Source organism: Echiichthys vipera (assembly GCF_963691815.1).
Source record: "Echiichthys vipera genome assembly, chromosome: 14".
Taxonomy (NCBI): Eukaryota; Metazoa; Chordata; class Actinopteri; order Perciformes; family Trachinidae; genus Echiichthys; species Echiichthys vipera.
Genome location: NC_139839.1, coordinates 13,189,057 through 13,201,279, shown reverse-complemented (window position 1 = coordinate 13,201,279; position 12,223 = coordinate 13,189,057). Strand labels below are relative to the sequence as shown.

General features: G+C 40.7%; 1 protein-coding gene across 2 annotated transcripts in view; it reads right to left on the bottom strand.

Moving 5' to 3' along the window:
- The window catches only part of LOC310957057 (neurobeachin-like), a gene marked incomplete at both ends in the record, with an annotated part of 95,245 nt that overhangs the window by 36,708 nt on the left and 46,314 nt on the right, over positions 1–12,223 (bottom strand). For both annotated transcript variants that reach the window (XM_083927476.1, XM_083927477.1), the window contains 5 exons: positions 4,606–4,774; positions 6,557–6,709; positions 7,972–8,080; positions 9,287–9,420; positions 10,438–10,635. In XM_083927476.1, the coding sequence (XP_083783602.1) occupies positions 4,606–4,774; positions 6,557–6,709; positions 7,972–8,080; positions 9,287–9,420; positions 10,438–10,635 (763 nt within the window). The remainder of the gene's footprint in view (positions 1–4,605; positions 4,775–6,556; positions 6,710–7,971; positions 8,081–9,286; positions 9,421–10,437; positions 10,636–12,223) is intronic.

The following is a 12,223-nucleotide window of genomic DNA, read 5'->3' as shown; positions in this document are numbered from 1 at the left end:
ATCATTTCCTGTTAAAAATCCACTTTCATGCATGATAACGATCTGCTAAATAAGTCTGTAGCCCAGTCTGACTGAGCCCTACTGTGTGCTGATATTAGGTTTTATAAGTCTTCCTGGAGAGCAGAGAAAAAGATGTTAACAAGAGCGCACACGCATACACACGGTCTACAACAGAACTGTAAATCACTGTCATTAAGTCCAGAAGCAATTTGGCAATTTGGATATTTTATAGTTGTACTAATCTAACTGATTACAGCAAAGAGGTGGCAATCTACAAAAACGCGATTGATGGTCCAAATGATCGAAACCAAACAAGCACTGTAATCTACTCTATCTATTTTAAACCTCTGGGTCTCCATCAGCTGTTACCTACGATTGGCTTCTCCACAAAGACATAACTATCTAAACACAAAAGCATCTGCAGTTAGCACTAGTAACTCCTCATGCAGGTTTGCTGTCATTCATAATAATTGCCACAGACTGCTTCCATGAACTTTAAACATGTGCTTACAAACCATCAGGTTCAGGAAATGTTTTTGCTTTAATGGTTATGTTTGTTCAGTCGGAAATTTGGCTTTGTTTAGCTCCAACAAAGGCTTCCTTTTATCTCTTAAACTATGGCACTGTGACCCTTTTAAAAGACGAAAAACTGACAATTCAGAGGTTGGCATTGCATTTTAACTGTATTTCATTAACTTTTGAGGTGTTAATGAGTGCACCAGACACACTAAAGGCTTAGGACTGTGATGAATCGCCTCAAAACGTCTGCCAAATAACTAACTAATGGAATATAGTGCCAAATAAGAAAAGATGCAACGTTTTAGAATGATGTAAGATCCATCCTCTAAAAATAAAGTAGTTTTTTTCCTTTAATGGTCCCAGTGGCAAGCCTGGCATCACCATACTACTGTACTTCTCAGATGCAACTTGGTCATTTTTTATTTCCAAGAGGCGCAGACCAAAATGCCCCTGAACGCAACTAGATTGACCTACAACCAATTAGAGCAACAGGCGGTGCTTGATCCATTTTTAAGCATAAAAAAAAGCACCCTGGTCACAAACCTTCTCAAATTACAGCTTAATTTGACAGTTTGATTGGAGTTTACGTGAGCCTGCGTTGAATCGGACGGATCCAAAGAATTTCAGCCTTTGTCAGTCAACCCACTCCATATGAGATAAATGGTTGTGATTGGTCTGCCCAGGGCCAGGTTGCCTGGAAATCTGTCTGACCAGGAAAGGGGCCAGACTTAACTGCCAGAGCAAATGAAATACGAGCCTGCAGATTCCTCTTGTCCCCAGGCTACCCAGCGGCCACTGCAGCCAGATAAAGTTGCATTTCTCTTCCATACTTTGCATCTCATTCTCCATCTTTCTCAACTTGTTTTCAACATATATCATTACCCAAAAAAGAGTCCGTATGCAATAAACCTCACAAGCTACATCCTTTTACTGGCATTCGACATTCCCAACAGAGGTTTTTCAAGTTTATAAGGCGACAATAAACTTTTATGATGTCCGGCTTATTCGCACTTGCCCCCGCACACGCTGCTGCTGTGTCAGGATGTTTGGAATTGACCTCATTTGATGCGAGCTACAAAAGGGAGAGCGTCGCAATAGCAAACAGTGCTTATTGTAAGCTCAATAAAATGCACTTCGTCCTCTCAGAACATTTAAACTGATGTGTGACCCGTAGCTGCTTAGCCAGCGGAACTGAAGCAAAGAGAAAAATAAAAGAGCGAGGGTGTCAAAAGGAAGAAGATGCAAAGCTTCTCCCTCTGTATTTTCGTCATACTCCGGTGCCCTTCAGTCACATTAGTGTGTGTGGGTTTCAGTCCTTTCACCTGCTCTTCACAAAGCCAAAACATGACACCGAAGCACTCCCCTGTGATTCATCATCATTATCTGTCAAGCTGGTACATGTTGGTGGAATAGTGACACTCACCATCCATCATGGGTACGCAGCGGCTCTGTGTCAAACGCGGAGGCACCAGGTGAGCATGTGTGATTGCAGCCTCAATTTTAAGGGTCTTTTAAGAGGATCTGAGCAAAGCTTGTATTAATCTAAACCACTTCTCAGGTGCAGCTTGAATTATCGGATTTAAAAATAATTTCCTTCCTCTTTTGCTCCTTTTGTCCTTATCCGACTTTAACGGTTTTATCCGGTCATTGTGAAAAACGTTTTGTTCAGCCAAATAATGACAACCTGTGAGGAGTTTTTTGTAATGAACCTAAGCATATCCTGTGTGTGTGTATGTCTCTGTGTTTGTGTGTCTGCACAAGTGTGTGATTGTTCTGACTTTGGGCTCTTTGCAACAACAACTAAGTGGATTTGATCTAAAACTGTAGTGAATTTCTACAGGTTGTTCAAGCCTTTTCATTTAAGGTTTGTTTGTTGATCTACATTTAGTCTGTATGCGCTCAGTATTTACTATCCGGTTAAACACCAGTCAAATAGCCTTATGTTACAATACATCACAAGACATAACATAAAAAAGTCAATCAAAATACATGAACATAATGGTATTACTGAGCTTAGCAAAAAAAGTAAAATAAATGTATAATGGCACTTTAATTTGTCCCAGTCATATTCTTGTTTCACTCAATAGAAGCTGTTTAAGAGTTCAAAAGCAATGTCCCTGACTATTGCTGAGGTGTTTTTAAAAAAAACAAAAAAAAAACTTTTTGGTACAGTACACGCTCTCCCTTTTTGTGGTTCTAAAAGCAATTTTTTAACATCAAGCGGAGCTATTTGCAAAATAGGAGGAAAGCTCGGAGAGGAACCTTTTACATTTCTAAGCAGGGTTTCAAAGGAATTCAAAGCTTGCTCAGGATAAAAATACTCTAATACAAAAATTCCACCTCATTACTTCAGACTGAGGCACAGTTAAATGCAGTTCTCCCCCTCAAAGCCCATCGTAAATTCAAAAAATCTTTCCATTACTATGCAAATTAATTCCATCAACGCATATCACACCCTTACAGTATTGTCAAGTACACACATGTGCAGACTCCCTACCCACAACTATCACATCCTTTTTAGCGGGCATTAGTACGTGTCTGAGGCTAATTGCTACCGTTATCAGTGGCTCTTTATGGGGCTGAATCCCAGCGGTCAAACAGCAATATCGCTAAACAGAAAGGAAACCAGACAGCCACATGATTAGAAATTCCAGAAGCTCCCTTGGATGTGCCAATCAAACCCGTCTGTTGCCATGGCAACACAGGATGCGTACTCCTAGTCAGTGGAAGGTCCCGGGCTAACGAAGAGGTTGATTAAAGTGAGAGGCCCACTCCCACCTTTCTGAAGCTCTGGTGTGTGGCAACACTGTTCTCTGCTGAATAACAAAAGGCAGTGAAAATATAAAATCTGATGTGTGTTGTGTTTGGATTATGATGTGTTTCATGGCTGCACTTCTTTTTCAAATGTGGAAAAATCTTTTTGTTGTATTATTAATAGTTTTCTCTCCATATACAAAGCATCAACAGAGAGCACAAAAGGGTGTGCACACATATCAGTTCAAAAGAATGAACTGAAAAAATGAAATAGATTATGAAGTAGATATGCTACACGGGCAACACTATTATTCTTCTCAAGAACCAAAAACCTTTTTTTACAGGAAAAAAGAATATGCATTCCATTTTTCTGCACAGGTAATTCGCTCTCTAACATGCAGAAACGTTGACAAAAGCTCAGCCATGCCTGTGAGCAACCGCACCGTGGTGGTTGTTAAGGGAGAATTACACATTCACACCCACTGTGTGTCTGAGTGTAGCATAAATGACCACTTTCTTTCCTGCCATTATCTTCATGTTGAAACGGTGCTCAAATCTGTGTTTTATGCATTTTAAAGAAGCTTAGCTTTGATCTAGCATTACATATGTCTGAAAAAGTGTTTCTGCAAATTTGCAAAGCTATTAATCAGTCAGCTATTTAAGTCACACTTCATGGTGATGCTTTCAGCTGTGAGCTAAACATGAAACTGATTTCTCATCTTCATAAACACAATTATAAGCAATTCTTATTTGCTGCATGTAACTACGGGTACTGTAGAATTAAAGCTCAAAAGTGATTCATAGAAAGTGTTACTTTGTCACCAATGCTAACCGGAAAAATGCCTGTGTGCTTGTCTGATTTACAGAAAGTTGCAGTTATGGTCGGGCACAGCCTTCTCAATTCTGATGTCAGAAAGTCTAGGGGGGGTTTCAGGTATTGTTCAGCCAGCTGATGACTTTTGTTGAAGCTTACGTCACCTTAAAATGCACGCAGGGGTGGATGTGACCAGCCCCGTGACCTCAAACAGAAGATGGACAAACTAACAGACGGATGTATTGATAATGTAAAAAAATCTGTTGACCACTGCGTGTATATATAAATGCCTTGTTATATTACTCTCAAGGCTGTGTGCACTACGAGATGCTTAAGATGATTAAAGAGAGAAAGAGAGAGTAAAAAAGAAAAGAGGAGGACACACTAGGTCAGGATTAGTGTCTGCAAATCTGTAGTGGTGTCCATTAGAAGTGTAAAATGTCATTTATCCTTTTTATTTCTTCCTACAGTGAGAACGCCTTCATGTCTGCAGACCGGTGGTGCTGGTGTGAACCTACCAAGACCTTTGGGGGTGATTCCACTGCACTCCAGCGGGTTGATGGCCCAGTAGTAGTACTTTAGAGTGTGCATCAGCTGCAGGACCGTGCCAACACGGCGGATGGTGGTGTAGATGGTGGCGGTGCCGATAAACTCTGACGACAGGTATGTGTAGAGGGATAGCTGGACCTGAATACAGACACATCCATTTATGCATTACATTACAGGAATATATACACACAAAGGTCAACAGATCGATTGTCAGACACCTGCTGGGGAGAAACAAATTATCCGTTCGGGTTTCTGGTGTTCACACAAAAGGCAGTTTTAGTGTGAAAAGACAGCCACGGGGGAATGAAAGGAATCTTCCCTCCAGCAATAGTGCCAATGTTTTCTTTTTGCTTTGTGTTATTTTTGATGTTTCTGTGCCTGAAGCCATCAAGCATCCGAGGAGCTTCTCGTGCAGTGCTGACATTTAAGGAGGACGCTCTCCAAATGCTCCTTCCCTCCTCCTTCTGTTCCCTTGTTTTCCTCTCTTACAGGAATATTCCTCTCCACCGCCCGTACACGAAAAACTCAAGTCTGCCGCACACTCACAAATCTCTGATCTCATTACAGCGACCACGACGCTAAGGACCAGCATTAACGAGGTAGCTCTGGATAAGCAGATGAAATTAGCGGTGTGCCGCGGCCTGACCATACCACATCACAGCTCATCTAGAATGGAGAGCGCGCCCAGCTTGCTTAAATTGTCCTTCTCCATTACGGTGGTTTTCATACAGTGAGCGGACATGATTATCTGGTGCCATTTACAACAGGTTAGGCTGCAGAAAAGCCTGACATTCCTCAGTCATGGCACAATGGTTTGGGCTGCAGTGCTGCAGATCGTAATGCACATTGTTACGTCTCTGAGAGGATTATGTTTATTTGGTGAAGAAACCAGGCTCTTTTTCTTTTTTCTTTTTTCAGTTCGAGCAAGGGAGGCGTTACGAGGTGGCTGATGAGGTTGAGATGTGATTTCTTCAGATGTTTCCTGCCCTGAATATGACCAAAGGGTATTCTTGGCAATAATAAAGGTGAAGATAATACCCTGAGAAATGAAAATAATAAAGCTCTGCAGGAGACAAGAATGATACAGCAGAGGAAAGATTAAGGAATGAAATGATTTGTGTGTTGATGCTTTTGTATATTTTTTATCTTGTTTGTTGTGTTCTCATTATGACCCTGTTGAAATGTGGTAATGTTTACAAGCAATTCACTGTCATTTTCTGTATTGGCACTTAACTGAAGGTGCAAACTCAATAGGCAATCACACAGTCTTGCCACTTTCGGACTGTTTGGACGTGTTGACTAAGGTTTAAAATGTGTTCGATTTTGACTTTCACACCCTCCTTATTCTCCTGAGCTGCAGCAACTGCTCAGTCACATTTCTTCTGTCATAACTCAGGCATGCCCTGGAGAGTGATGCTGCTGTACCCAGGAGCCAATCACATCTCAGGGTCAGAGGGAGGAAGATGGGGGAGTCAGGAAGTTCTGAAAATAATGGAAGCGAGAGCTGACTGGCCCTGCGGGAACGCCAGGAACACTCACATCTAGTTCAGAGTGAGAAGGAAAAAAAGGAACTACACATCTCTCTCCTGTCCCGGGGTCTTTTCAAATGTCACTTATTCCCTTTGTTTCCTTCATTTGCCTATTCTGTCCTTTCCTGCATGATGTGCCAGCTCCTCCCTTCCATGTCCTGTAACCTCCTTTGTAACATCATTGTAAAGGCCAATGGGCACTAAGATGTCAGTCACTCCTTCCTCTTCATTTTAAATTTTAAATCTTTTTTCCCTGCATTCAGAAAAATCCTCCTGAGCTCTATAAAACTTTCTCTCTGAGTCTGGGTCTATCATCTTATTCAGAATGTTATCTTCTGTTTTGTGCAGCAAGGTCATGAAAACACACACCCACACACACAAATAAACAGACCTTGGCAGGGGTGTGTATCCAGATGGCAGCGTTGAAGAGGACATGGTCACAGAGCTGTTTGAGGAGAGGCGCTCCATGAGGTAAACCATCCAGATATTTGGCGAAGGACAAGAACTGTTCAAGTACAGCTCTGGTGATATGGACACGTGACGACTAGACAAAAGACAGGAAATATAAATTGTGATTAAACAAGTCTACATGGTTAGCAAACGTCTTTTTCTCGAAATTAAATTATTGTTTTAAATCTTCACTAAAACTGTGTCTTCATAAAGTACTGGATATCTTATGTACCGTAAATGCCTTGATAATAGGTTCCTGGGCAAGATCTCACAAAGACAGCCCCAATAAATCTTATTTAAACTGTTAAAAAAGATAACTGCATCACATAGATATATATAAACGTAGATACCAAATCTGAGATGAATGTCTGTCGTAGGCTTCTTGCTCCAGCGTTTAGACCCATTCTAACCACAGACTTTATGTAAAGACCCATAGAGAAAGCCAGACTTTTGTGCTGTTTTTAGACTTTCTAACAAAATAAATATAAAAACTTAGCAACAGGGGATCATTTTTGAATTATATTTTTATTAAATCATATAAAGGCTCCTCTACCATGAACAGCAGCGGTCAGTGCTGAATCAATGAGTATATATACTGTGTATATATATATATATATATTTATGGGGATGCAGCCATAAATAAATACTGTATATATATATATATATATATATATATATATATAAATGCTGTATATATCTATGGCTGCATGGCTACAGTACAGTAGATGTGCAGTTGCCATGGTCATTGATTAACATTTAAGTTACTCAGAAGACACACAAACCAAAGTGAGAAGGAGTTCAGCACAGATTTTGAGACAAGTAAAACTTTGAATTTGAATTACCATGTTAGGTGATGCAGCCTACAGTATACACAGTGCCTATGTCACCTAACAGTTGTCAAAGGTGTTGAGTTATTCATTTACACCAGCCCGTATTGTTATTCATGTGATCTCTGTCTGTCTGCACATTTGTGACATACTGTTACTTCCTGTTGCAGCTAGAAAAAACAAGACTTAATTAATTAATACATAAATAATCTATTTGTTGAAAATGATGTCGTATGTGATCGCAAAATCCCAAAACGCAGTTGCCTGTTTACCAGGTACACCTATCTTAAAGTAATGCTGTCTAATGCAACAGTCCTGCAATAAATCCTCCCTTCATGAAGGTTATAGAGGTTATAGACGGCTAAAGTACAAGAGAGAGTATAAGGCCAATTAGAACTGAATGCAATATAAAACCAGAGGCCTTATAAGAAGTGAAAAACGTAGCGGTCATGATAAAAGTCAAAGCTATTCTCTTTATTCAACCAACATTACGTATATCATTATGACATGTAACATGCCTTTTACTGACCTTCTCAAGCAGGTATCCAATCACCAGAAAGCCCTTCCCTCCTAGCATTTGCTCCTGCATCGCCACTGAGCTCTTCAACAGCTCCACCAGGAACGCCAGCAGAGTAGCACTGCAACATACATATTATGCACACATAACAGAAAAATTACATTCATTTCTATGGCACACATGTTTTTAGTAATAATGCATGTATCATGTAATCATTGATGCATTTCTTCACATTATTTTATTACAGTTCACCTCCAGACACATATTAAAACATATAACATTGGCAAGCAAGCTAATGTTAGCCAGCTGGCCGTAACTTAGCTACCCTGCATCCATCTGACGTTGCTTCCTAACGTTAGCTGATAAGGTCATTTGCAAGTAACAAGAGAACCAGATCAGCCCTGGATGAAGCACACATTAGTACATTAGCAAGCAAGCTTTTTAGCAGCCAAATCCGGACGGCCCTGAGTCCGCATCCCTGTTTGCTGCCATTACACAGGTCAGCCGCCAACCTTGGGTACATCTCCAGGCTGCCGCTGCAGAATGTATAACAGAAGAACAGCACGTGTGGACTCGTTCAGTTATCAGTGCTGGCTGTAGGTGAGCTGAAGAGATGCAAGGGACTCAGAAGCACACAAAACGTCACATTCTTTGGAGTTTCCTGGAAAATCCATCCCAAAACCTTTACAGAGAAGTCAACCCACAGGCTGTTACAGACAACCGAGTGAAAGTCTCATTTTACATCTCAATCAAGTTACATAACACCCCGTTCGCCTATTGGCAATAAAAAATGATTCATATATGTAAAATGTTACACACAGGAACTTTTTGTTTATTATCATTGCCTTCATGTTGATATTTGACAAATAATCTCGGATGCAGCTAAAATGATGTGGAGATGCTGCCTGATATGTAACTGCATTAAGGCTCATGTGATGAGGTGGTACAGTATCAGGACGATCTTGGAGTGAGAAAAAGACACTGACTTTCTAAAAGCAGCTCTTCGCTCCAGGGAAAACCACATAACTCTTCTTCCTTTCACACGTACATGCCCTGCTCTCTATAATCGGTTATTTCTAGCCTGCAGCATAATTGTAAAGTTGGTCTTTTAGAAGGAAAGATTCACACAAAGACGTCTCTTTTTTCACTTCTTTTCCTTTTACCTTGTTTGTTTCTGGGTCTATTCCAGGATCAGCCACAGATGATGATGCACATTAAACCAGAAAACCTACTTTTTTTTATGTTTTAGCTCATTTACTTTATAGGATCTATACCACTGCATTCCAGACAGCCACTGGTTTTTATTTCATTTTTGTAGACCACTCACCAGACTGTGGTGTCCACACTGCAGTCATTGAGCTGTTTGTAGTCCAGCTGGGCAAAGAGAGGGAACAGGACCTGGATGCCTCCTATAGAGTGGATGGCACTGTGGATGGAGTGGGTAACAATGGCCTTCACATCCTGTGGGAAGGAAATTAACTGTTAGCGTTGACAAAGACATGTGCTATTTGTATGCACAAACAGATAAAATCACACTCACTCACTCACTGTCAATTTTACATATCTCATATCATTGAGATATGAGATCTAAACCCCAGGGTATATTATTAAGCCCCTGGTTGTCAGAAATATAACTGAAATCCCTGATTTCACAATGGATGTGCATGCTCTTTGTTGTTTAATGTGTATTAGCTTCCTTTCAGACATCCAGATTTACATCTATAAATAAATAAATTGCTAAAAAGAAAAATGAATTATGCCAAAACTCAAAATTGCCATAGTACTGTAAATGGCACCTGTTTAACTCTGGAACTCGTCTTATTCCTTTTTAACTCACTGACCCAAAGATAATTGCGCAACCTCTACCGACATATTGGAATAACTATACAACTAGGATACAATAAGACTCACTTGCTGCCTTTGTGAATGTGAATTTCAGAAATTGCTTCCTGGATTGCTAGTGCTTTTTTTGCACGGTGAGCAAAGGAGGGTATTCTTAGAAATCAAGATGAGATACAAAGAAGAACCACTTTTAGCAACCAGCCTGGGACAAAGGACACTTGGGAAGAGATGTACTTAAGTTCAATTACAAGCAATACCCTTAAAAGAGAGAGTTTACATTATTACAGCTTAGAGTCTCTGAAAAAGTATAAATGGGGAGCTTAAAGACTTTGGCATTTACTGCAGGATGGGGTGGCAACTGTCTTTCCCATGGTTCCTTCTATGATATTACTATTTTCTTTTTTAACTAACATCCGTCTTGTCCTTCTATGGTAAACCCCGCATCTACAGTATTTTTAGGCAGGGTAAATAAGATGAGTGTGAGTCAGCCTGTGACAAACTAGCCTTATAATCAGACTGAAATGCCATTTCATTTCAAATCAATCATTCATACATGAATTGTTGAACTACTTAAGAGATGGGACATTGATTCAGAGGTCTCTCACCAGACTAGTGATGGAATCCAGCCAGACTGACCTGTAACATGAGTGCGTGTGGTGAGTGGACAAAGATGGAGGGGTTTTCCCTTGGCGACGACTCCAGGCAGAGCTGGGCATCCGTCGCCTTGGCGTTGTAGGTGAAGGAGATGGAGCTGGCCAGCTTGCCATCGTACAACACCTGTTTGTGATGCTCAGCGAGGTGGATGTCGCTCTCTGACTTGAACTTGAAAGTGCTCTGCAGTGACAGAGAGAGAAGAAGCCAAAGGCTGTGTGAGACAAACTTTGAAATCAGAGACAGGTGACTTGTGGAGAGAAGTGTGAGCGTGTGTGTGTTTGTGTGTACAACTTCAACTGCTAAAATGGAGTCTGCTTAATTGCAGCACGAGCCGTGTGTAAACAACACAGCATTAGCTTAATGAACACAGCGCTATCCCGGTCACTAATTCAATTAGTCCAGAATAAAAGATGGAAAGGGCCAGCGGATGTGTGGGAGAGAGGCACCCAGAGCTCTTGATTTATCTCCTCTCTTTGTAGCCTACCAACAAAAAAACATGCAGAAGAGTATGTACACAGACAGACACATTTGTGTTATTCAATTCCTGCATTACATTATATTTGTCCTGCAAATACAACCATCTTTTACTTTGACCATGCTGCTTTATACTGTTGAAATCTAAAATATCTTCATCAAGGACTATTTTCTTTCTAATTTCCATCCTTGAGAGATTATTAGTTACTGATATAGTAATGTCAAAATACATACTGTAAAATTTGGCAAGGGGTAACTATAGAGAATAATGTTTCATCTTGTCTCACTAATGGAAAAATGAATAATAAAATGTCATTTGTTTTTTCCATGCAGATATTGTAAGAAGTGTAGGCTAAGTGTAGGCTGTGTGTGTGTGTGTGTGTGTGTGTGTGTGTGTGTGTGTGTGTGTGTGTGTGTGTGTGTGTGTGTGTGTGTGTGTGTGTGTGTGTGTGTGCGTGTGTGTGTGTGTGTGTGTGTGTGTGTGTGTACATCTTTGTCTATATCTGTCTGCGTGCACGGCTCTGTGGGTCCATGTGTCCTGCAGCGTTGCTGAAACACACATGAAGCCCTGCGGATGAAAGGTCAGTGAGTTGCTCTGCCACCCTTTGCAGCAGCAGGAAACAGGCGGCAGGGTCCCCAGGTGCCCTGCTCAGCCTGACTGCACAGGAAAGCCCCGGGCTGCTCACAGATCTGCAGGCCCGTGTTGTTCTATACCTTTCATCTGAGATCTGCTGTAGAAAATGTGCCCTGAGCGGTTTTTAACCATGCAGCGCAAAATTTCACACTGAAGCAGAGAGTGCACTGCACAGTGGAGACGTCTGAAGGAAACAGCCCCACCACACAAAACATCCTTTTCTCCGTCCAGGGGGCTGAATACATTGTTTTTAGCACCATCTTAGCTTTAACTTCCTCCTCCTTCCAATCATCAGGATTAATTGTGAAAAAAAAAGCTTGTATAAATCTGGAGCACACTTTTCACACACATTCTTAACAGAAGACAACATGTTTTTGGTAGGACAGAATTTTCTGATATAGAACTTGAAAATGTGTAAAAGTAAAATCAAACTAAAGGTAAAAGTAAAATACAAGAGCTAATGGCCGGCATGGAATGATTGAATCTATTAAACAGCTTTGTTAAAAAGTGTATGGATTAAAAGTAACCTAGAATACTGCAGCCGTGTGCAAGGATAATCAATCACAAACACAAATAAATTGCTCTTCGGTTTATTTTGAAGGTTAGTAGGCCCTCTGTACGCAAAAAAAGACTGAATGCAAAATTAATATACTTATTAAA